The sequence below is a fragment of the Trichomonas vaginalis genome, chromosome V (genome assembly GCF_026262505.1).
Source record: "Trichomonas vaginalis G3 chromosome V, whole genome shotgun sequence".
Taxonomy (NCBI): Eukaryota; Parabasalia; order Trichomonadida; family Trichomonadidae; genus Trichomonas; species Trichomonas vaginalis.
The window spans coordinates 19,037,803-19,062,962 of NC_067207.1; the positions used below are offsets into that span (position 1 = coordinate 19,037,803).

Consider the following 25,160-nt stretch of genomic DNA (forward strand, 5'->3'; position numbering starts at 1 on the left):
GATAAATCACGAATTATTCAAAATGTTAAAGTTAATGTTAGCCCTGAATTAACAAGGTCAGCAACTCAACCAAATTTATTAACTCGTGACTTACCGAAGAATGAGGAGAATGAAGAAAACCATGAGAATGGAGACCAATCATTTTATCTGAACCTGGTAAAGAACCCGTTGAAATTCCCACTTATCCAACATACCCCCCACCTCTTTCATCAAACATCGAGAACCCATATAAAATAGACATTAATTCTGAATTAATGAAAATTTACCGTGATATAATAATTAATAATTATGATTCAATAATAAATTTAATTGACCAATCCGGTTTAATTATTTTACCTTATGAATCATTAATTCACATTATCGCCATTCTTTGTGATGTTCAAGATTCAGACGTTAAGATTCAATTTTTCATAGATGATGAGGTTTCATGCTGCGGAATAGTTGCAAAAATAAATCCTATAAAGGATATTAGCACAATTAAGATATCAAAGAATGGAACAACAACTGAACTTCATTTAACATATAATGATATTTATAATAAAATAGTTGATGAATATAAAATATCACTTGAAAAATTCTTTGTTAAGGCTATTTAATATTCAAGCATTAACATTATCGAATAATAATCCTTTGAATCATAATCAATAATAATTGACCTTTCACCAGTTTCTATCGTTTGTTTTATTTCTTTTTGTTTCCCACTATCTGGATCAGTCATTGTAATTGTTTTTGTTATAGTATCAGCTTTATCTTTAACTTCAATCTTTTTTCCATCAGGATATTTAAACCAAAATTCCAAAAATTCGATATTGTCAATCTGTTCATATTTTAATCTATCAATTACATTTTTAATACCATCTGAAAATCTTATGAAATGGTCATTATATGGGTTTGATTGAACTAAATTTGAATGAAGTGAAATATAACCGTTGATGAATATGACATCGACTCATATTTTCTGAAAACACTAAAATTTATAACATGAATGAATTTCTTATTCGTTGAATTTATGAATTCTTGAGGTAATCTTATTTTAGTTTTATTTATCACTGGAAAATAACGCTTTACCATATTTTTTAATCGTAATAAAAAATGTCAATTATCAATATTATTTCGAATAATAGTTGTGAATTAAATTTAACAGTTAGTGGAATTTATAATGTTACTCTCGTTTCTGTGAGTGGTAAATTTAATCCCATTCTTTTAGACCCTTCAGATTATATATCATTTATTAAAGATGACCATGAAAAAACGTATGATATGTATATAAATAACGTGATAGCGAAATGGGATATTAACACGATTTTAAGTTATTTAAATGAATCATTTATCGTATGGTATGAAGAAAATTTTAAATCAAAACCTGATAAACTTTTTGAACTTGATGAAATAAATAACCTTATTAAATTCCCGCTGAAAATTAAATTTTGTACTCCTCATCTTCGTTCATTGTTGGGGATATTAAATTTTGAAAAAGATGTTGGGGATGTTTTGTATTCTGACACTGGTTCCAATTTCATTTTAATCAAATGTGATAAAGTTAATACCCCAATGAGATTTTCACATCAAACATTAGACCCTAACTCTTACCCATCAATACAAAACATTTTATCCATCAACTTAAACACATTTTCTTTATCATATCCGTTTCAATTATCCGGGAATTCATTTATTCTTCATTCAAAAGATTTATCAAATATTAAATTTAGAATAACTGACCTATTTGATTGTGATTTAGAATTTATGAATGAAATATTATGGCAATTTCAAATAGAAAAAATAGCTGATGAGATAACGGATTAAATATTTATTTTTAAATCGTAATAAATGATTAAACAACAGCAACTTAAGGCACAAAGCACCCAGGTCCTTCAAACCATTACATACGCCATATATGCATATAATTCAAAGATGGCAGAACAAACACAAAGGTTGAAATATGGAGATTTGGAGATAGTATTGAAAAATGACCATTTCGAATTCATTTGCAAAGGTGGTGCAGTGATATCAAATATAAAAGAAATTTTATTTATGAATTCAAAAATTAAAGGAATAACGGATGATATAACATCAATTCCACCAGAAGAACAAAGATATTACGCATTAAATGCATTTCCCAAAGTTTTGAAGATTGGAAGATTTAATTTAAATGAGGAATTCATAAAAGGTTTCCTAAACGACATAATGAAGAAAGCGGATAAGGAATATGTAGCTAGTGAATTAAATAAGAAGGCAAATTTGGTTTATGTTGATGAAAAAGATAATGAAATTAAAGAAAGGGTTGAATGGTATCATGAATGGACATCGAAGATTTTTAAAACTAAAGCTGATACAGGATGGGTTTCAGGATGTTTAGACCTTAAAGCAGATAAAACTTATGTTAACGATGAGTTAGAGAAGAAAGCGGATAAGGAATATGTTAACGAAATATACCAAAGTTTGATAGGAACAACAAAAAATATTGAAACTATTGTTGGTGACTTTTCTGTCAATGAAGAAAATAAATATTTTAGATGGCAGTTTGTACAGTCCTTAAAAAATGGTACACGGTGTAAACTCATTCCGAAAAATAACAATGAAATGTATGTAAGTTATAAAAAGAATGATGGCACACAAGTTAAAGTTCCATTAGACAACAACTGTTACTTAAACTTATATGGAGACGAACAAAAGAAATATTTAAGAGTTTATGAAATGGTGGATATGACATTGCCTGACCCAGCTCCAGCACCATATTATTATGACTATGGAGATGATGTCAGAACACCACATGTAGATGAACAAAAGTTAACATTATATTTAGATTATTATAGATATAAAAGATATAATGCAATAGAAAAAACGAGAATAGTATATTATTATACAGATGACAGAAATAAATATTATAGTCAAGATTTTACCCACCCTGAAAACATAAGATTATATTATAAAAAATATTCTGACACAAACCAGAAGAAACCTGAAATAGTTGCACTATATTTTAAGTTCAAAAGAGGCAATCCTATAATATCTCATATGTTTGATTTAATGAACCCAGTAGGTTCTATTTATACATCTATGGATGCAAGAGGTCCTCAAGTAATGTTTGGTGTTGGTGCATGGGAACAAATAGTCGACAGGTTTTTGTATTGTGCAAACTCTTCAAAGGAAACAGGGGGAAGTAAAACGATTACAGGTGAAAATTTACCTGCACACAGTCACTACATAGATTTAAGTACATCTCAAGCGGGTTGGCATAAGCATAGATATTGGGATTGGTCAGGAATGACAAAAGTAAAGGATATGATGTTAAAGATGATGTTAAGTTTGCTATAAATTGTTACTGAAGTGACACTCAGGGAGAGGGAAACCATACACATTTCGTTTCAGGATATACACAAACAACGGGACAAAGTAAAGAATACATGCCACCTTACATGACAGTTTACGCATGGTATAGAGTTCAATGAACGCTCAATGTTTGTGAAACAAACTTTAGAACGGACTGAAAGTCCTGAGCTCCAAAAGAGCAAACGGTATAATTTAAATTTTTATTTTAGTATAAATGAAGATTCTACCATATGGTGTTATTGGAAGAGATAAAGATGGAAACCCAATATTTGATCCAAAGTTAAAATTCAAGTTACTGACAAGACAACAACTTGAAAAGTTGCTGAAACCAAAACAGGATGAGAAAATGAGAAAGAAAAAAATTTAAATTATGTAATTTTATTTTTATCATAAATGACAAAATTAATTAAGCCAACTATTTCTAAATTAATGTTACCAATGAAATCATTTCATGGAGTACTTATCCCAGGTTCTTCACAATTAGCCGGGGCAAGTGTTGTGACTCAAGGTGGAACATTAGCGAATCCATTCAAATTATTAACTAAAGACGAAGTTAATAAAATGATGATAAAATAACTGATAACAAAATTTGATTTCAGTGCTACCATGTTACCATGTGCTACCATGACAATTAACTTCTTTTAAAAATGATGACAACATGACATTTTGACAACATCACTGGAAATATGATGCAGTCCAAAAATAAAGTTAGTTTTAAAATTATTTTTATTTATTTTTTTATTTTGTATGTAAGAACAGAAATGTCAGTCGAAGCAAAAACATTCACGAACAAATCAAATGGCGAAACATTCACAAAAGGCACTTATAATGGTATTGAAGTCTTACGTAGAGACAAGGATGGTTACATTAATGCAACAAAGATGTGTCAGCAGTTTAGGAAAGACTTTAGAAAGTTGTTGGAAAATAAGTCCTGGGAAGAGTATTATAAGGCATTTTGTGAAGAATATAGCAACAGTCGGAATTCCGGCGGTTGCTTTTTATACAAAATTCATGCAGGAATTCCTGATGAAATCAAACAGGTTAGAGGAACGTATGTAGACCCAAGACTTATAAACTATATAGCAATGTGGGCTTCTCCAAAATATTGCATAGCAGTTGGAAAAATTATGGACTCCATAGACAAGAAAGTTCATGAGAAATTAGATGAAGAAGAACTCGAAGATACAGTAGAGAATGCTAAACATTTGTTTGAAGAAGAAGTTGGAAAAATGCGCGAAAAACAATTAGAACATGAACGTGAGATATGTTATGGTTATAGAGATTCCCCATACGAACTAGACCAATGGGAACAAGAAGATTTAAAGAGAGAATTTAGAGAATATGAACTCGCTAAGATAGCATTTGAAGCTGCAGAAAAGAAGTTAAAAGTTTGGGGTCATTCTGTACAAAAATATTGTGAGTAAATGAACCATTTATTTTTATCATAAACGACCAAAAATATATGTTATCATTAATGATTTCAGGTTATTCAATAATTATTTATTTTTGAATAACTGATGAGGTCACCGGGTCACCAGGTCACCAGGTAATTTAACTTCTCTGAAAAAATGAGACAACATGACATTTTGACAACAGTGCTGGAAATAAATTTTTATCGTTAATGTTTACGTTAATGGTTTCAGGTTATTCAATAATTATTTATTTTTGAATAACTGATGAGGTCACCGGGTCACCGGGTCACCAGGTCACCAGGTAATTTAACTTCTCTGAAAAAATGAGACAACATGACATTTTGACAACAGTGCTGGAAATAAATTTTTATCGTTAATGTTTACGTTAATGGTTTCAGGTTATTCAATAATTATTTATTTTTGAATAACTGATGAGGTCACCGGGTCACCAGGTCACCAGGTAATTTAACTTCTCTGAAAAAATGAGACAACATGACATTTTGACAACAGTGCTGGAAATTTGATGCAGTCAAAAAATAAAGTTAGTTTTAAAATTATTATTTATTTTTTATTCCTATATAAATGACGGCAACAAACAACAACAGCAACTATATCGTTTCTGATGAAAAAGTTATTGATTCATTAGTTGAGGAATTAGTTGTGGCAGAAACTAAAACCCTCAACGAAAGAATTGGTGAAAACATGATTGATTTACATAACTACCTCAAACATGATGGAGGAAGAGGAAGGAAAACCGGTATGGCTTTATTAGTAAATAAAATATCAAATTTAACGATTATAGATGTTGATATTAATAAATCATACAATGATGAACTTAAAGAAACAGTTAGAAAAGACATTTTATCAAAACTTTCGGATAAAGATGTTATCGTTAAAACCGCTTCGGGAGGTCTTCACATTTATTGCAACACTAATTTCTTCTATGCAGTTTCGAACAGAATGATTAAATGTTATTCCTGCAATGATTATGATATTGATAATGACTTCTATTGATTCAAAGCGTTCATTAGTGTTATGGCTGATTCAAGAGTTCGCAAGAATGCAACAGAACCAATCAATACATACTCATTCATTCGTGGAAGTTATGATTCAACATTAACTAGAACAGTGAATGATATATTAAATGATTTGAATATTAAGGTAAGAGTTGAACAGAAGAATGAAGAAATAAAGACTATCATGAATGAGAACAAAGATATAAACATTGACGATAAACTAGCTCAAAGCATAGTTGATGGCATCTGTGATTTTGAAGTACATAATGACGGTGGAAACAAGAATTTAGAAAAAGAAGTTACATTATTCACACTGTTTCAAGCTATTAATTCATTACCCAATCATTTAATTAATGAAGCATACGACAACGTTTATAACTTCTGTAGTTTAACAGAAAATGCAAAAAGTAATTTTGAAAAAGCACGTAATAGATATGCACATTTAATGACTTCTCCATTTGTTTTGGTGAAGATTCTAAAACTATATCAAAAGGAATATTATGATGAATATGTTTTGCCTTTATTACGTAAGCCAAAAATAACATTTGATATAAAACTTGATGACTCGTTTTTGATAACAGATATTAGACGCAAGGCTGAAAATCATCAGTATAAAAACAGTTCTGAAGTAATTGAGGATTTATCACGTGTAATCCGTTTTGTAGATTGTGGAAATAAATATTTCATTCAAAAAGATTACAACATACACGACAAAATGAATCAAATATCATTCGTTCTTCAATCAAACATGAAAGAGTCACTCAAAATGATTAATATATTTAATGAAGAAGGTAAAACCATAACAGCATGGGATGTACTACTAAATCAATTGTCTTCATTAACCGTTAAGGGTGTTTGCTTTAAATCTGATTCCCCAGATGTTTTCTCAACGTTTCAAGGTTATAAATACAACATTCTCGAAAAACCAGATTACTCAAAAATTGAGATGTTTATGAATTTCATTAAAGAAACCATTTGTGATAATAACGATGAAGTGTATAAATACCTTCTCGGCTGGATTGCATCAATGATTCAACATCCTGGAATCAAGAATGAAACAGCAATTATTTTGAAAGGACTTCAGGGAACAGGTAAAAACAGATTCACAGACATTATTTCTGAACTTCTCGCTGGTTATTCATGTAAAAACATTACTGAAATAGGTGAGCTAACGGGTAATTTCAACTCAGTAGTTGAGAATAAAATGTTTCTTGTACTTAATGAACTCAAGAATGTAGGTGAAGACAGACTCGCAAACTTCAACGCTTTGAAATCAATTATTACGGATAATGAGATTAGAATTAATGAAAAGAATCAACCCAGAAGAACAGCTCAGAATGTTGCAAACTTCATTTTCGTAACTAACAACGTTTACCCCGTCAAAATTGAAGTTGGAGACAGAAGATATGTAGTTTTAAGAGTTAATGGTAAATTTAAGGGTCAATTTGATTACTTCAAGAATTTAATGGATTCATGCACTAAGGAATTTTATGATAATTTACTGACGTATTTTATGCAATATGACCTTTCATCATTTAATGTACGAATCATTCCGATGACTGAAGCCAAACAAGATTTAATTGAATTATCAACAAATCCTTTAGATGTATGGATAAATACACATTATGATGAATTGTGTGCAGGTATGACATGTAAAAATGCTCTATTCTGCAAACCATCAGACATGAAAGACAAGAATTTCCAAATGAGTATTAAGGATAAATGTGATAGGAAACAAAGAAAAATAGATGGTAAACAGACATGGTATTATGTTTTGAAAGAAGAAATGAAAGGATATATATATAAACAGGTTGAACCAAACGATAATGAGGATTCATTTACTGACGATGAAATACCTGTAAATGAAGCTTTATAAAGTATGATTTGAATTTATTTTTGCCTTCCTCCTTTCATACCTGTTGTCAAAATGTCATGTTGTCTCATTTTTTCAGAGAAGTTAAATTACCTGGTGACCTGGTGACCCGGTGACCTCATCAGTTATTCAAAAATAAATAATAAGTGCCTTCCTCCTTTCATACCTGTTGTCAAAATGTCATGTTGTCTCATTTTTTCAGAGAAGTTAAATTACCTGGTGACCTGGTGACCTGGTGACCTCATCAGTTATTCAAAAATAAATAATAAGTGCCTTCCTCCTTTCATACTGTTGTCAAAATGTCATGTTGTCTCATTTTTTCAGAGAAGTTAAATTACCTGGTGACCTGGTGACCCGGTGACCTCATCAGTTATTCAAAAATAAATAATAAGTGCCTTCCTCCTTTCATACCTGTTGTCAAAATGTCATGTTGTCTCATTTTTTCAGAGAAGTTAAATTACCTGGTGACCTGGTGACCCGGTGACCTCATCAGTTATTCAAAAATAAATAATAAGTGCCTTCCTCCTTTCATACCTGTTGTCAAAATGTCATGTTGTCTCATTTTTTCAGAGAAGTTAAATTACCTGGTGACCTGGTGACCCGGTGACCTCATCAGTTATTCAAAAATAAATAATAAGTGCCTTCCTCCTTTCATACCTGTTGTCAAAATGTCATGTTGTCTCATTTTTTCAGAGAAGTTAAATTACCTGGTGACCTGGTGACCTGGTGACCTCATCAGTTATTCAAAAATAAATAATAAGTGCCTTCCTCCTTTCATACCTGTTGTCAAAATGTCATGTTGTCTCATTTTTTCAGAGAAGTTAAATTACCTGGTGACCTGGTGACCCGGTGACCTCATCAGTTATTCAAAAATAAATAATTATTGAATAACCTAAAACCATTAACGATAAAATAACTGATAACAAAATTTTATTTTTATATAAATGAATACCCCACAAGCTCAAAATTTACCACGAATCATAACAAGGAAGGAAATGATAAAAATGATGCAAGAACTAATTAAAAAAACAACAAACCACGAAAACCGAGAAGATGAGGAATAAAAATTAAATTTGGATTGAGTTTAAAAATTCATCTTTATTAAATTCATCTCTTCCAATCAATTTATTTATTCTATTAAATTCTTTTATTTTTGCTTCACTCAGTTTAAGGATTGAACGGTAAGTTTCTAATTTTTCAATTATTTCTTTCCTCTCTTGATCGTTTTCAACCCCACCACATTGCGGCTTCTTTTTGTAATAGCATATTTTTGATTTAATTTTGTTTAGTTTCTTTTTATATTCATCGTCTGGACTCTTGGCTGCTTCGTTGTCACTCATTTCTTACGAAATAAAAAAATTAAATATTATTTAAATATAATGGAGTAATAAAATAAATCGGAATTTCTATTAATTTATTGTCAACTTCAACTAATGCATTACCGTTAATATATCTAACAAATTCAGCTATTGTGTCAAATCTTCGTCTTCTTTTTGTCATTGATTTATCAGTTTTTCCATAATCGAGATGAATCAAAACTTTATCCCCTTGTTTAAAATTCATGAGCCCCGAATTAATTTGTTCACGTTTAACATCATTTAACCTTTCCATTTGCTTTCTAATATATTCCCATTCTTTTGAAATATCATTTTTCATTTCCACTGGTTTCATGTTTATAGTTCTATGCCATGTATTATTGTAATAATATACTACCTGCTGTATGATGGAGTCATGATTTCCATCCCAGTATATCTGACCGTTAACTCCTAACGCATCTCTAAGAGTTCTCATTACCGCATCAACTATTTTATTATGAAACGTATATGAAGAGGATGAAAAGTAAAAATTAATTTGTGGGAAATAATGAGCCATAGCTGCCTGAAATCCTTTATCACCATCACCCCTTATATTATCTACTCTTTCATGATCTAGTAAGTATTGAATAGCTCTTCTTGTTTCCTGTTCTGTTTTCCCTTTCACCGGAATGCAATATAAATATCTGGTGTTAATGTTAATGGCGAATAAATAAGTAACGTTTCCTTTTGAATATTCTAAATGATCGATTTCGTATGAATATGGATGTGGTGCAAATGAGGGGCGACTAAATTTTTCCTTTAACGGTTGAATTTTTGGGTCAGTTGGTTTATTTAATATCTTGAAATCCCTTTTAAAATCTTTTTGCTTCTTTAATGTTTGAAATGGATATAATAAAGTGAATGATGAAGGATTAACTGAAGGAGGAGGAGGTACTACTGTTAGAGGTTTTGGTGTTGCAAGTGGTTTAATTTTATCTGCTTTGATTTTGGATTTCATTCCTCCTTTCATTAATTCTGGATGTATTTTATTCATTTGTTTTAAATATACTGTATATAAAGGTTTGATATACTTTCCCGCTTCGAGTTTATGTTGAAGGATGAATTCCAAAAGTTGATCTTCATTTAAAAGTCGGGCTGAGTGTGGTTTAACTAATGAATCATAAATTAAAGCTTGTGCATCACTTATGGTCTGAAGGACCTGGGCGTTTTGCATCTTTGTTTTTTGCGGCTCAGGATTATATAATTTATATAATTCATCAATATCTTCTTCTGTTAATACTTTATTTTTGAAATCTTTCAATTGTTTAAGTTGTGATTTAGTTTTTCCCTTTATATATTCATTATTTTTAATTTTGTCTTTAATTTTAGAAATTATTTTATCATGATATTTCAAAATTTCATTTTTATAATATGGATAATAATATTCCATATCATCACCCGTTATATTGTTATCATATTTTTGAAGATATGCTTTTAAATCATAATAATTAAGAAAATTTTGATTAAATACTAAATCATCAATTAAAATTTTTAAATCTACATTATCCATTTATATAAAAATAAAATAAATGTTTTAGGGGTGCCCACCTCTTTGATCAAGAATCACCTCATTAATGAAAATTGATGATTTAACAAAAAGAATAGAAGAGATTGAAGAAAGAATGAATCAAATAATTGATTTCATAAATTCAAATAATCATTAGTTTCTAATTTCTTCTTCTCGTTTATGAGGTCTTTGATTATGACTCCATTGATTCCATTCATGATTTAAACAATGTTTAATTAATCGCGGAATATCTGACATCATCTATATATATAGCTTCTTTTATAAATGATGAAAAATAAATTATTTTAAAATTAATGTTAATTTTTTTAATGTGTTTTGTAATAAACAGAAATTCATCAAAAGTGACAGCTCTCAATTTTTTGACATTTGTAAATTCTAAATTGAATGAGAAAAATGAAATAATACTAAGCATAATACAATATTCTAGATTTAATTATAATTAGGAAAAAGTTAGTTTTGAGAGTACTTTTCATAGGCATATAGAATGAAATCTTCTGAAAAATAATATCACATAAACTCATAATATTTTCTAATATATAACTATTTTATATAAAAATCAAATTCAATGATCTTAAAAGCGAAGGATAAACCTCAAAATTTACGAATATAATGAGTGGGAATAGGCGTAAAGCAAAAATTGATATTTCATATGGTTTTATGATAGATAAGCATTATATTCCCACTCATTATATTCGTAAATTTTGAGGTTTATCCTTCGCTTTTAAGATCATTGAATTTGATTTTTATATAAAATAGTTATATATTAGAAAATAATATGAGTTTATGTGATATTATTTTTCAGAAGATTTTGTGTTCTTCTTCAAAATTTTACTTTTTTATTAAAAAGAATCTTTACAAAATATACATTTACTTTAATTAATATTTAAAAACGTGCTCTATCAAAAGTTCCAAAAATTCAATATTTTAGCTTTTCTGAGGTGTCACTTTTGATGAATTTCTGTTTACAACAGTTTATTTCATTATGTATGGGTTGAGTGTAAATGTCTTACAATTTTGAACATTTTTAAATCTTGATTTATTCAAAAACGTAAGAATAAAAACCGTAAGAATCATACATTTTTTACTTCATATGTAAAAAAAAATGATACAAAATCGTTCAATATTGTATGAATTCTTACGTTTACAAAAAAAGTCACACAACCCGCACTCATATACTACTTCAATATAAAGAGATATTAAATTGCGATGATTTTCCAAAAGTTACAGAAGTAATCACAGGTTTAATCTCAGCTTCAAATATTAATGCTATTATGCGAATTTGCCAAAAAATTTTGGATAAAATTACATTTTATAAATGTAATTATTGCCATATTACCTCAATATGGAATTTTATCACAAATGCAGCAATAATTCTTCCTGATGAAGATTTATTAATCAAATTATTAAAATTCATAGAAAAAACAGAAAAAGCAACAGATGAATTATTCGAACCGGAGAATGATTTGGGTTTCTATGAATATTTAAATTCGATTTTCTCAGATATTACATCTGCGAGAAATAAGCAATTTCTCTTGGAATTTCTAAATACCCATGAAGATGACTTCACTTATGATCAAACATTGTGAGGTCATTTTTGATCAACAAATTAATTGAAATTCCGATCAAAAAAAAATTCACAAATTGGATCAAAAAAAATCGAATCTCAAGTTAAAAATAAAAAATTTCTACATTTTTATCAAATTTAGATTTTTTTTTTCAAATCATGCGAATTGATTGAATAATTGCATATTTTATCCCATGCATCTAGAAGTATGTGTAATATTTTTGCTTTCATCAAGAAATTGTCGAATTTGATCTTAATTTTTTTTGAAAAATATACTTTTAGAAAAAGAAATAGTGATTGAATAGCTGCCCATGCTGTAAAAGGGTTATTTTTACAAGTCAAAAAAATTGTTATTTTTCGAGCAAGTCGAGGCTTTTTTACCATCTTATTTTTGAAAAATTTACGAAAAATTATATCTGAAAAAACGCTTCATTTTGATATCTTACAATGATAAAATACCAATGTTGCTGGGATATAATAGCTACACCTAGACATCTACTACATTAATGCGTATGACAGGTAAAGTTGATTTCAAAAGTATAGCCTGGAAAGATTACAATAAATCAACGATAATTCAAAAAAATTTCTTATAAGTTAAGGGTGCACACGAGAGGATCATGTAAACTTCAGAATTTAGAACCTTATTTTTAGGCATTATCTTGGCTACCTATTTAGGCTCGAAAAGCAAAAAATATCAAAAAATACAACTTGACTCCATTATGACCCTTTCATGGAGGTAGTTTTTATCCGCTAGTATTTTCCCTTTGAATCTCTTTACAATTCGAAATCAAATTCAAACCTCAGTAGAAGAAAGGAAGAATCGACTTACTACGGTTGTAATACGAATAAATACATATATTTAATTATTTTTATTTACATAATAATTGTTTGAAGCTCATATTCCATCAAATTTTTAAATAAAAACATTAAAATGTTGAAAATGTTCATATATTTTAATAGGGTTTTGGCACTTTATTGAGGAATTACTACATACATAGTCGAACTGAACTTGATATTTTGAAATTTAAATTATTTATCAAAATTAAAATTTAACTTGAAATTTATAATTATTTAGTCATATTTTGCATAATTCTAAGTAGATTTTGTAAAAAATCAAGAAAGAAAAATTTTAACGTGCTTTATTTTTTCTTTTTTATAATAATACATATTATTATATAATTAACATATTCATAATGTTTCACCCTTTCAAAAATATAATCCTCCTCCTCTCAAATAAACGTACATACGGTGGCCTCTTTTTTCAAAAAATTAAAATTTGAAATTTTGGGCTCAAATATTAGAGATTTTTTCAACCTTCAACGATATATGTTGTCTATATCAGACCTCCTTTCTTTTTGATACTTAACATTGTTCCTAAATCTTAGCAGTTAAGGCTGTTCTGAAAATATTTTTTTTTTCGAAAAAATTCGAAAAAAATTCTTAAAATTCAAAAATCCCTTAATTCCTGAGGATTTTGGAAAAAAGTTTTTACATGAACATGTGTATATTATATGAAGTATATTGATAAGGTAAAAATCAAATTTTATTGCATATTCATCGAGAAAATAAACTAACGAATCCCTCAAAATTGAGAGGGTAATCCTCCTCCTCTCAAATAAACGTACATACGGGTGCACCCTTAACATAATAAAAATTTAATTTTTATATTGCTTGTATTATACTTAAGTATATAATATATTTAAATCTTAGAATGAAAATTCGGGACGCCCTAGCTATTCAATTTTCCCTGAGGACGCCCATAAACCTCTCAAAAATGTGATGTAAATATCACAATTTTGAGAAATTTACACTAGGACGCCTTAGGACGCCAACCCCCTTTTTTACCGAAAATTTTAAATCGATGTAATTATTCTTAGCTTTTCAACGATATATTGAATAAAAACCAAATGGTAAATCAAATTTCAACCGAACTAAACGATTTCTTATTGAAGTACAATATTTTTTGTTTATTCCTGAATTTTTGAGAAAATTATAGACAAAATGAGGAGTATAACGGATTGCAGCATGAAATTATTGTTCAATTTGTAATATTTCGAATTTTGCTCACAATATCCAAATCAATATAAAACACATGTTATTCCAAAGAGATAAATATTCATTAAAATTTGATTCAACTGAATTTAAAATTAATTGAATAAGAGATTGAATTTTTTCAGAAAGAAGAAAAATTGAGTTGTATTTCGTCGATCCATTAGATAATCAAATTCCAAATCACTTATTATTAATCCCATTTCCACGAAAATAAAGACTTTGATTTTGCATTAAACTTTGTAAATATCTCAAAAATTGAATTAAAGCGCACATAACGAAGAAATAACCACCTTTAGTCCCCGAGATTGTGATCTCGTACAACATAAAAATACAATTAAAAATTCAAATGATCAAAATTTCCCCATTCTCTCTATAATTTTTTTTTAATTTTTAATAATTAAATGACTTTAAATCCTGATTTTGAACAACCCAATGTCGTTAGGGACATTCTATCCCTCACAACGTTTCGGCCAGGCGAACCAGCGTACGCCATTGACGCTAAATGGTTCAATAACTGGAAGCAAAGTATTGGGATTGATTCAAATCCAACAAAAGAGAAACTACCTCCTATAGACAATTCAGAAATCGTCAACTATCTAGAAAAAGCCGTCGATGTTGATTACGTAGTTATTCCAGCCGCTGTTTGGAATGGCCTCATTCAAACTTATCAAGGAGGGCCTCCTGTTGAAGTTGAAGTTGGCTATGATCCAAAAACAGGAAATGGAGTCCCAGTAACAAAACTTCATTCATTTAAAGTTCATTACCAAGGAAATGTTAAAAAAATTTTAATTTCAAAATTCGTTGCAGTCGAAAATTTAATTAAATTAGCATGCAAAGAATTCGAATTAGATAACCCTCAATCATATACGCTTAGAGATTACTGGCAAAAGAAAGTTGGACGTTATTTATTTCCAAATCAAATCATTTGTGAGTATTCTTTATTTGTAAATACAGATTTGCTTCTCCAAAAAGGAGACTACCCCGCCGAAGAAGAGATTTCTGAACCAACAAATACAAATTCAGCGAGTAATCAATCATCATCGACAATTTCACCATTTCCACAAGTAAAACCAACCTTTGCATCACCAATAGTCTTATCAAAGCCAGAATTCACTATAAAAAGCTCAGCAAGAAGAGCTTCAGTTTCCAGACGAATTATCGAAGAAAGAAGAACTAGTTTTACAAGCGGAGCAACTGGTCTTGGTGTACCATCGACTCCACCCAACCAGCTGTTCTCAAATCCTTTAAATACCGAAAGAGTAAGCGCACCAATAATTTTTTCAAAATCTCGCGAGTTTTACGAAAATCCACAAGGAATTAAAGGCCTCGTTAATCTTACAAACACATGCTTTATCGAAAGCATCCTTCAGTGCTTAGTTCACATAGATCCTTTGAAAGAATACTTTTTAAACAACACACAGACAAAACCAGTTATCGAATGTCCTAGGAAATGCAAGAACTGCAATATCGTCAACGCATTTACCGATTTCGTTCGATCTTATCACTCAAATTCTACATCAGCTTTAATTTCTCCATATGAAATCAAATCCATCATAGAAAAATACTCCCCAGAATTTGCAGCCAACCACCATCAGGACGCCCATCAATTATTAACCGTAATCTTAGATTTACTCAACGAACAGCTTCGACAACCTCACGATATACCAATCAAGCAGGAATCATCGAGTACTCAAGCCAGAGCCATGGAAGAGTGGATAGAGCACGTAGCGCTCAACGATTCGATAATTACAGAGATATTTCACGGTCAATCGATGACTTCCACGGTTTCGCCTAAATTTACTTCAGAACAGACAGTCTTTTCGCCATTTACATCGTTACTACTCAATTTACCTCCTCCGACGGTTTTATCATCAACTTTTATATTTGTCCCGTCGGATCCGAAGCTTCCGAGGTATTCTCTTCGCATACCACTTATAGATAAGAAGGTTAACGCGGAAAATTTTGCTGCCAGTCTCGCGGAATACCTTCAACGACCAATTAACTGCATTTACGGCCTTGTAGACAACGAAAACAACATCGAATGGATCACCGGACCCGAGACGGCCATACACGGTAAGACTCTCATAGTTTACGAAATTAATAACCTGAATGGTCTTCATATGATGGTCCGAGTGGCCGTTAACTTACATAAGCTAATTAACTCCAGCAAGATCATAGATGGCCCTTTCCTCATAGAAATACCTTCTCCGGATACTTCTGCCGAACAAGTTTTGGAGATTTGCGATAATTACTTCTCCTATATATACGAGCCGACAACGGATACGTTCATTAACCCAGAATTAGGAATACTAGTGCCAAGTATTAAAAATAGCCCTTCTTCCCCTACGAGATTCGAAATTGAACTTTCAAAGTCACTTTTTTCGAAATCAATGCGATTCAAACCGATCCCGGAGTGTCCATCAGTAGCAGCAAGATCCGTAATCGTCACTATTGTTAAGACAACTGGAGTTTCTTGGCAAAAATTGATGAGAATTCCAGTGAAAAACAGCGTAACGACCGGAAAGAAGGATGTAAACATAATACAATTGATAGAAGAAGCAGGATTATCACGAGGAATCAGGGATTCATGGAGACCTTGTGGTGAAATGACGAAAATTAAGAAAAAAGTGTCGATTGCGAAGATGCCGAAGGTTTTAATTCTTGCTCTAAAGAGGTTCGACATCGTCCGTGGCCAGACAAAGAAAAACGACATAGCTGTGACGTATCCAGACGAATTAAACTTGACAGATTTATATGGAAGACACAAATTCCAACTCGTGGCCGTATGCGAATACGGTGGAAAGATAGGAGCTGGCCATTACAGCGCTCACGCAAAAATTGATGCTGTAACATGGGCTGAATTCAATGAAAAGCAGGCTTACAGGTGCACACCAGAAGCAGCGCACCAGAACAACGCATATATTATATTTTACCAACGCGTTGATGAATAAAATGTTTTGTATTTTTTTATTTATTCAAAATATCATTGTTTAATTGCTTATCGCCAATCACTTTCAACATATTTGTATAATATGATTTGTTTTCTAATACTTTTACAATCAAGTTCATATAAATTTTGTATAAAGAAACACTCTATACATCAATATGCATCCACCGTTTGTCGGTATGTTAATGAGCAGTTCAGATACATCTGTGGCCGATTATCCAATAAAATTTTGAATGTGATATGTCAAATTTACCAACTGGGATATGTGTAGTTCACATTCTCAAGCTTTCAAAAAGCTCTTATGATAATTAAGTTCTATATTTTCTGACAAATCTAAGAGAAATGATTCTTACTGAAGATATATTACAAGTCATGGATTATTGACTCAAACGCTATCCGAATATTAAAGAAAGATGCCTTGATCTAAGTATATATAGTTCATCGTGGTAATTTAAACTATATGTAGGCAGAAAACTTTCAAGGATTAATTTCCCTTGCACACAATATCATTAGAAGCACTAATAGAAGCCGTAAAACTTATTTTCATAGCTTCCAACGGACAAACAACTTATAATATTCATTAATGCAGCATCAAACTCAAAATAAAGTAAAACTATAATAAAACTATTTCGCTAAATGAATAATTGTTTGAACTTAAGAGAAAACAAATAACATTTGAGTAAAATCAAATGTTATTTGTCTTCACTTAGTAATTAATCAGAAAATTTCTCAAAGATGCTTAAAAAAACCTAAAAAACTTGATGAATTTGCGAAAACCGAAGATGCACGATGAGTCCAAGATGAGATATTACATCAAATGAGCAGTCATACTTCTAATAGTAAGAATAGCAGGAAAGCCAATCATACCTTGGAAATAAAGACTGTTCATTGTCTCATCTGGACCAATCTCCGGAAATTACTTTCCATCAAGGATTGGGGTCACTAAGTGACCAAGATAAGATCATGAACACTTTTATTTACCTAGCAATTACTTAGTTAGACTTGATTTGCTTGCCTTCCTTGTCAACTGTGTAGTGGCAGTTACCGCAGTACTGACGGCCATCCTTGTGCTTAGCAAGGAAGCAGCCCTTGCAGTGTGGGCACTCCTTACGCTGAGCTTCAACGGAGCCATCCTTTCCGATCTTGAAGAGCTTAAGGATTTTCAGCTTCTCTTTCTTGCGCTGGTGTGGGACGCGCTTCTTGGAGACGAAGTTCTTTTTCTTCCTCTTCTTCTTCTTGCCACCATCATCAACTTCGAATTCATCGAGGACGGCGTTTTCGAAAACGGCACCGGCAAGCTCAAGGTCTGTGAAAGCCTTGAGTTCCTCAAGTGTAAGGCCCTCTGGGACCTCAAGTGTGAGGAATTTACCACTGAGGCTGCGAACAAAGACCTGCATTGATAAATATTGGCTGTCAAAACCGCATCAGAAAAGTGACTGGGCCAAGATGTATTCAAAATATCATACATCAATTAGAATATATATTATTACAAAGCAACTAATGTAATAACTATTTCATTGAACATTTCCTCTATTCTTCCAAATATTATCTTATTCATTCTTTGAGTATGCTTTATTATAAGATAACAACAATCCTATAGATTAGAAATTCCTATTTAAATCGATTTATCCAACTAACACTGCGTATTTTTTAGTATATAACACATCATATCTAAAGACTCTAAAGAATTGCCAATACCAAGATTGAAATCACTATTGGCAAACATAATAAACAGATGTTGGGATTGATGCACATGAGTGAGCAATCTGATTTAAATATTTTGATATATAAAGAAAAATTATCATAAGAAAAAGGGCTGCCCATCAAGGATTTGTGCAATATTCTTGAAAAGATCATGTGTCACATGCACAGGAGCATTCTTAATCTTTTTAATGCACTCTGACATAGTCAACTTCTCTTGTTACCGATAACACTGACAGATCTACCCCTTTATAACTGCCACAACTATCACTCATGGCAATATTGAGAACGATATAGAATGATTTATTGAAAAGCCAAGAAACTGGGTAGTATTACTAAACAATTTCATAAAATAATAGCATGTCACTAGAAACATAGAATTATGGTGCATCAGCTATAATATAGCTGAAAATAATTTTAAATTTTTATACAATAAGGATATATAAAGATATAATCTAATGATGAGGATTTCTAACTACTTTAAACAAATATTACCCGATAATGGCTAGCTTGGAAGAGATTTACACCTTATTGAAGAGATAATTGATGTAAACAAAGTTTTTGAGAAAAACAGATAGCCAGAACAGAAAGTTCTTGTTAAAATATACAAGCTCATATATGAATCGTTCATTTTCGATGTAGACGAACAATACAATTGCTAATAACGTCAATAAATTTTGATCGTATAAAGAAAATTCAGTCATTAACAGCGTCAATATTCAATAGCTATCGTTAATAGCCTCAAGTAAACTATTGTAGAAAATTTTGCGCAGTTCACTTCACTTTTGAAGGATGGAGCCGATCAAGTACGAGAAACTTGGTAAGAAGTTCACAGAAATTGAATTCAAGCCAGGTGTTGCTGTCACACTCAAGCAGAAGAAAGCTGAGTGCGTTCTTTCTGTCGATGAAAAGATTGAAAACCCAGCTCTCTCAGCTGAGTTCAAAGTCAAGAAGGCTGGCAAGGCCATCGTTGGATTTGCAGAGGGCAAGCCACAGATCTCAATTATTCCAAAATTAGACAAGATCAAAACAGAGTTAACAATCAACCCACTTGAAAACACATTTGTTTTCTCCACAAAGAAGAAGATAAAGAAGATGAAGACAAAGGCCATCTTCGGATTCGATTCTGCTAAGCTTGCTCCTTCATTACTCCTTATGCCAAAGTTCAAGGTCAACAAGATGAAGGTCCACGCCGACATTTTGTTAAAGAAGCCAGAGGAAGATCTTCCACCAGTTCTCTTCGATGCACAGGCCAAGATCAAGAAAGTTAACTTCGTTGCTTGCTTCGACGAAGAATCCAAGGAATACCAAGCTGGTGTCTTTGCCAAGATAGCAAAGAAGCTCCATGCCGGTGCTCTCTTCCACTTCCAGCCAACACAAGAGAACCTTCTCGCATCAATCGATCTCTACTCCAAGCTGAAGTACAAGGGACACAAGGCAGGCCTCATTGTTTCATCTCTCCAGACAGGCAAGTTCAACGCTCAAGGAAAGCTCGGAAAGAAGGTCAAATACGGTCTCAACGTTAACTACGACAAGGATATCAACGGATCCTTCGGCATCAAGGCTGACCTTAAGAAGATGGACCTCAACCTCGTCTTGAAGGCCACAAAGGAGGCAGAAAAGGAGATCACTCCAGGACTTCTCGGAGAAGCTAAGTTCAAGATCAAGAAACTCGGAAAAGCTAAGGTTGGCCTTTCAATCCCGAACCTCAGTGATGCAAAGGAAATCAACTACTTCGTCAATCTTAAGATCAAGGACTAAATCTGCTTCTTTTCTCTAACATGATAAGATTCTCTAAACATTACAATATCATGACTCGTTTTAATTACATTTTTTTAATTTTAAGAATTATTTGAAACAAGAGATAGTTATTGGCATAGTTAAAGGAAAAGGATAAGTTAAACTCATTTCCATGGTTAAATTATTCATGATTTAAGATTCCCTCCACAGAAAATTGTGAGAATCTCACGTGAATAATGAAATGGATAATGACAACCAAGAATTTTGCATTATTTGATAGTAATAAACAGTAGAATACGTGTAATTTATTGGATTCAATCATTTCACTCTTAGCATAAAAAACAAAGGACTTATTTCATGATTTGTTTAATATCATTATATAGGAACATTCAATCAATGCATATGACTTTTTTAATCATTGTGAAGAACTTTTGATGGGTTAATAGATCAAACAACAATCAATTATCTCTCATTATTATGTAAAGTTCATGAAATTGATCGATACTCAGATAAATGAAATAAATAACAAATTTAGCAAAAGAATTGCGTAACCAGATTCAACAATGATTTCAAAGATAAAAATTTTATTTTTTATAACTATTGACTCTACATCATATTATGAATTAAAATCAATGAAGAAAAATTTGAGTCGTGGTTTAATTTGTGAACGTATTGAAACAACGTTTTTTTGCTTGTGAATCTTTTATAATTTGGAAAGTGTAGGGCGTAGAAATGATAGCTTATATCAAATGGTACAGAATAAAGTTTATGGAAGAACTTTTACAGCAAGATTGGGATACTTTTTTCCAAGAATCAGATGAAAAATCATATTATCACAAAAAAAGTGTGAATCTAAGTGCCCAAGATTGCAATTATTACATTGTTCGATGCAGATTTGAAGAACAAATCACACAAGGTGCTATTAATTTCACAAATAATCTAAATTTGACAAAAGTTCTTATTGAAAATACTGATTTTTACAATTGTTCTAATTCGATCGGGCAAGGAGGAAGCCTTTACTTCGGTAAAGAAGGACAATGCGCCCAAAATCGAATATGCAGTGTAAATTCAAATTCCAATTTAGGAGCCATGTATTGTTATTCTTTTGTTAGTAATATTGCAAATTATCAGAATAAACTACTTGATTCAGCAATATCTCATAGCGGTAATTTGATTAACGATCAATTTGGAATTAATGGATTTTATCATGGTAATGTTGAGATTAATTATGACAATATATCTTATTCAGTGTCTAAACTTTATGGATTTTACAGTGTGACAACAGTTAGATACCCATCAAAAGCATCATTTTCTATAATTACCAATAATTCCGATACAATATCCAATTCAATTGTGAGTTATTTTTATCAAGTGCCCTATTTTTTAGCTGAATATTGCAACCATTTAAGTAACAATTTATGCGTTCAAATGGGTGCCAGAGACTCAACAATTAATATTACTAAATGTAATTTTATCAGAAATACAGCCAAAACTGAATATTTTTATTTTGCTCCTTATGAAGGAAGATTTTATGTTGATGGTAGCTACATTGCTGACACCGTTCCAAACTCATATTATGTGATTATTACGAATAGGAACGAAATTCCTTTTGATAATAACATTGCATATTATTATTGCAAGAGTAGTATTGAAACAACAATCCCTATTCCTATCCAAAATATGGCTACATTTTCTTTTCTTAGAAAAAGAGTTTCATTGAAATCATATATTTCATTATAAAGCTCATTAAAATATTTTCAGTGTTTGTATATATATTAAAGTATATGTTTTATTTTAATTTCATCTACGTCTTGATGAATAAAATGGTAAACAGTTTCTATCAGGTTTACTAATTTGTTTTCTGCTGATACCATTTTTGATTAATTGTGAAATAATTTTGTTTTTGCTGTTTGTGATAGTGAGGTAAATATTTGATGTTTGTGGATCAAAATTTGTTGGAATATCTGATGAAAGTAAGAAATCGTTTGTATATGTGTGGATAGAATGAGATTGAGTTTTATTGTCGAATGAAAGATGAATCATGCAATCTGTGACGTTTCCATTAACATTTCCAACAATTGTGACTTTGTTTCGTGTGTAATATGAATCTTCGACTGAAATGATAACTTCTGGCCTTCGTAAAACGAAACAGAAACACTATCTGATGTTATTTTCATCGAAATATCTGATATTCGAACTTTAAGTGCATGTTGTCCATAAATATCATTCAAATTATGTTCGAAATGGATATATTTGTCTTCTGAAATTGTTTGAATTTGCTGGATGTGTTTTGATTCTCTATTATTATAATCATCATCAATCCATGATTCAATTAATATGTTTTCATTTGTGATTGTTGTTGAATGTAAAACAAATATTTTTGCTAAAATGTTTTCATCTTTTTCAATGAATGGATAATTTTCATTCTCGATCGAAATATTTTTCAACAATAACATATTGAAAACGAACGGATCTCCTTTACACAATTCATTTCCTGAATATTCGTTAACAATCACCTGTGAATCAATATCCTCATCATATATTCCAGAATCCTCATCTACATTTGTTAATGGAACATAATTAGTATTTATTTGACATTCTTGAATTTGTAAATCACTGTAATATAAATATAGGATACAATTAGAAAAAATTTCATTAATTATTGATTGATAAATTAATCCTCCTTCATCATGAAGGTATAAAATGATGCCCCGATTTTCCTCTTGTACATATAAATTAGTAATATTGATGAAAGTTGATAACGAAACATTTGAACGACCAGTGGGATACCAGATGGAATATGCAGCCCAAGAATCGTCACATTTTAAATTAGAAATATTTACTTTGTTTATTCGAATTTTACCATTCTGTAGCATTATACCGGCTGCTCCAAATCCAAAGTTTGCTATCGACGAATCCATTACATAGTTCAATGTTTGACTGTCATCAAAACCATAACTAGCCGAGTGACAACCATTTGTTGACAATGATTTCAAATTTTTGGCACAGGTTCGTTGATGTATGAAGGAACCTCTTGAAAAATAAATAGAATACTCTTTTGATATGTTTGCTATATTTGAATCGAAAATTGAATCAGAAATAAGAAGTTTTGGATTATATTCTGATATAATTTCAATAACTGGTGCAGAAAGATCCTGAAATAAAACATTGAAAATATAGTAGCTACTATCTTCATTATTAATAGTTTGATTTGAGTAAATTTCAGTATAATTTTTAGAAGATCCGAAAAACGACTCCCAAACATCATTGGGATAGTTTTTATTTAGTAACATTGATTCTTTTCTTTGAGGATTAAAATAAATCAATAATTTTTCCAATTGCAGATTTGGTTTGATTTTTTTTTAAAGAAAGAGATATACTCTATATGTATCTTGATAAAAAAGGCTATTTGATTTATTTTGGATGCCCAATCTATTGATTATCCTCGAAAAAATTGCAAAAATAATAAACAATAAATTTTAATGTCAGAAAATGCTAAATAAATTCCATTTTAGAAATTATTTCAAAACAAATCAAATCGTTAGAAATAAAGACACAAATATATATAAATTTTAAATATAATTTTTTAAAGGTCATACTTGCAAAAGAATGACATATGCCCCAATTCTATAGAAATCTGAATTAAAGCCAAATGGGCGTAAGTTCAAACCATAAAATTATCGTTCCTGCTTTGATTAAATTTAGGATAGTATTTTTCTTATAATTCATATCACTTATTCTTTAATTCGACAACATTTTCATCCTTCTTCTTTTCTACTGGTTCATTATTTTGCATATCTTTCAATAAATTTTGTAAGTTTCCAATAAAATCATTTAACTTCTTAGATTCATCATCTTTTTCCCGTTTTATATTATCAATCTTATTTTCTAATTCATTTATCTTATTATTATCATTTAAATCGATACGACGTGTTGGACATTCAGCTTGAATGTTATTTGTTTCAATTAATTTCCTTAAATCATCAATTTGTTTTTGTAAATCTTTATCTTTATAATCTAATATCTTGAAATCTTCTTCTTCGTGTTGTTTGCATTCATCAATTTTTGAATCTAAATCATTGCATTTGTTTTCAACTAAATCTCTTAATTCTTTAAGTTTATCTTCAACATCTTTATTAACAAATTCTGTCAAGTTATTATTTGTATTTTGAACATTTTGGAATTTATTTTCAATAGTTGTTAAATTATCTATCTTGAGCTTATTGACAATTGTTTCGAGATAAGAAAATCTTTCATTGATTATTACGGTATCATCAGCCACTTGTTGGTGAAAAATAAATGACTCTTCTTGTAATGTTTCGATTTTGTCGTTAACTTCATCTAAATCTGGCATTTTATCTTCAATTTTGATGTTAATTTTAGAATCTAAATCGTCAATTGATAAGTCGATCATTGATTTAATTTTCATAATTTCATTATTGACAATGCTCGTTAATTTTGTTAGCGAAACATCGATTTCATGAACTTGGTCTTGCAATCTTGATAATTCATCATCTTTTATGTTGTGCATAACAATCTTTTGAAGGGTATTATATTTCTTCTCTAATTGACCTAAACGAGTTGAAATATCTTCACTATATGACATCACTTTATTTGATTAAATAACAAACGGTTTTTTTAT

General features: G+C 30.6%; 9 protein-coding genes and 1 pseudogene across 10 annotated transcripts, besides 5 other annotated features; 6 read left to right on the forward strand and 4 right to left on the reverse strand.

Annotated features, from left to right (window-relative positions):
* Positions 1 to 9,728: part of a mobile genetic element that runs on past the window's edge.
* TVAGG3_0363240 lies at positions 2,581 to 3,449 on the forward strand (annotated as a pseudogene). The gene has a single exon. A coding segment is annotated over exon 1 (869 nt).
* Positions 4,092 to 4,754, forward strand: TVAGG3_0363250 (uncharacterized protein; the record flags this gene model as incomplete). Its single annotated transcript, XM_051231500.1, has 1 exon — positions 4,092 to 4,754. The coding sequence occupies one exon, from the start codon at positions 4,092 to 4,094 to the stop codon at positions 4,752 to 4,754; it is 663 nt and encodes a 220-aa protein (XP_051101230.1).
* On the forward strand, positions 6,204 to 7,170 carry TVAGG3_0363260 (uncharacterized protein; the record flags this gene model as incomplete). The annotated part of the gene is made up of 1 exon (XM_051231501.1): positions 6,204 to 7,170. A coding segment is annotated over one exon (967 nt), but the record flags the coding sequence as incomplete, so codon positions are not given.
* On the reverse strand, positions 8,699 to 8,971 carry TVAGG3_0363270 (uncharacterized protein; the record flags this gene model as incomplete). The annotated part of the gene is made up of 1 exon (XM_051231502.1): positions 8,699 to 8,971. The coding sequence occupies one exon, from the start codon at positions 8,969 to 8,971 to the stop codon at positions 8,699 to 8,701; it is 273 nt and encodes a 90-aa protein (XP_051101232.1).
* Positions 9,729 to 9,863: 135 nt separating the features above from the next.
* TVAGG3_0363280 (uncharacterized protein) lies at positions 9,864 to 10,496 on the reverse strand (the record flags this gene model as incomplete). Its single annotated transcript, XM_051231503.1, has 1 exon — positions 9,864 to 10,496. A coding segment is annotated over one exon (633 nt), but the record flags the coding sequence as incomplete, so codon positions are not given.
* A 336-nt stretch (positions 10,497 to 10,832) lies between these two features.
* Positions 10,833 to 10,869: a mobile genetic element.
* A 577-nt stretch (positions 10,870 to 11,446) lies between these two features.
* Positions 11,447 to 11,484: a mobile genetic element.
* A 1,192-nt stretch (positions 11,485 to 12,676) lies between these two features.
* Positions 12,677 to 13,717: a mobile genetic element.
* Positions 13,718 to 13,924: a mobile genetic element.
* Positions 13,925 to 14,491: 567 nt separating this feature from the next.
* On the forward strand, positions 14,492 to 17,279 carry TVAGG3_0363330 (ubiquitinyl hydrolase protein; the record flags this gene model as incomplete). The annotated part of the gene is made up of 1 exon (XM_001315877.1): positions 14,532 to 17,081. One exon carries the CDS (start codon positions 14,532 to 14,534, stop codon positions 17,079 to 17,081), a length of 2,550 nt encoding a protein of 849 aa, XP_001315912.1.
* A 736-nt stretch (positions 17,280 to 18,015) lies between these two features.
* TVAGG3_0363340 (structural constituent of ribosome) lies at positions 18,016 to 18,500 on the reverse strand (the record flags this gene model as incomplete). The annotated part of the gene is made up of 1 exon (XM_001315876.1): positions 18,070 to 18,474. One exon carries the CDS (start codon positions 18,472 to 18,474, stop codon positions 18,070 to 18,072), a length of 405 nt encoding a protein of 134 aa, XP_001315911.1.
* A 1,059-nt stretch (positions 18,501 to 19,559) lies between these two features.
* On the forward strand, positions 19,560 to 20,603 carry TVAGG3_0363350 (uncharacterized protein; the record flags this gene model as incomplete). Its single annotated transcript, XM_001315875.2, has 1 exon — positions 19,571 to 20,539. The coding sequence occupies one exon, from the start codon at positions 19,571 to 19,573 to the stop codon at positions 20,537 to 20,539; it is 969 nt and encodes a 322-aa protein (XP_001315910.1).
* A 683-nt stretch (positions 20,604 to 21,286) lies between these two features.
* On the forward strand, positions 21,287 to 22,258 carry TVAGG3_0363360 (uncharacterized protein; the record flags this gene model as incomplete). Its single annotated transcript, XM_001315874.1, has 1 exon — positions 21,287 to 22,258. The coding sequence occupies one exon, from the start codon at positions 21,287 to 21,289 to the stop codon at positions 22,256 to 22,258; it is 972 nt and encodes a 323-aa protein (XP_001315909.1).
* Positions 22,259 to 24,248: 1,990 nt separating this feature from the next.
* Positions 24,249 to 25,124, reverse strand: TVAGG3_0363370 (uncharacterized protein; the record flags this gene model as incomplete). The annotated part of the gene is made up of 1 exon (XM_001315873.1): positions 24,249 to 25,124. One exon carries the CDS (start codon positions 25,122 to 25,124, stop codon positions 24,249 to 24,251), a length of 876 nt encoding a protein of 291 aa, XP_001315908.1.
* Between the last annotated feature and the right edge of the window lie 36 nt (positions 25,125 to 25,160).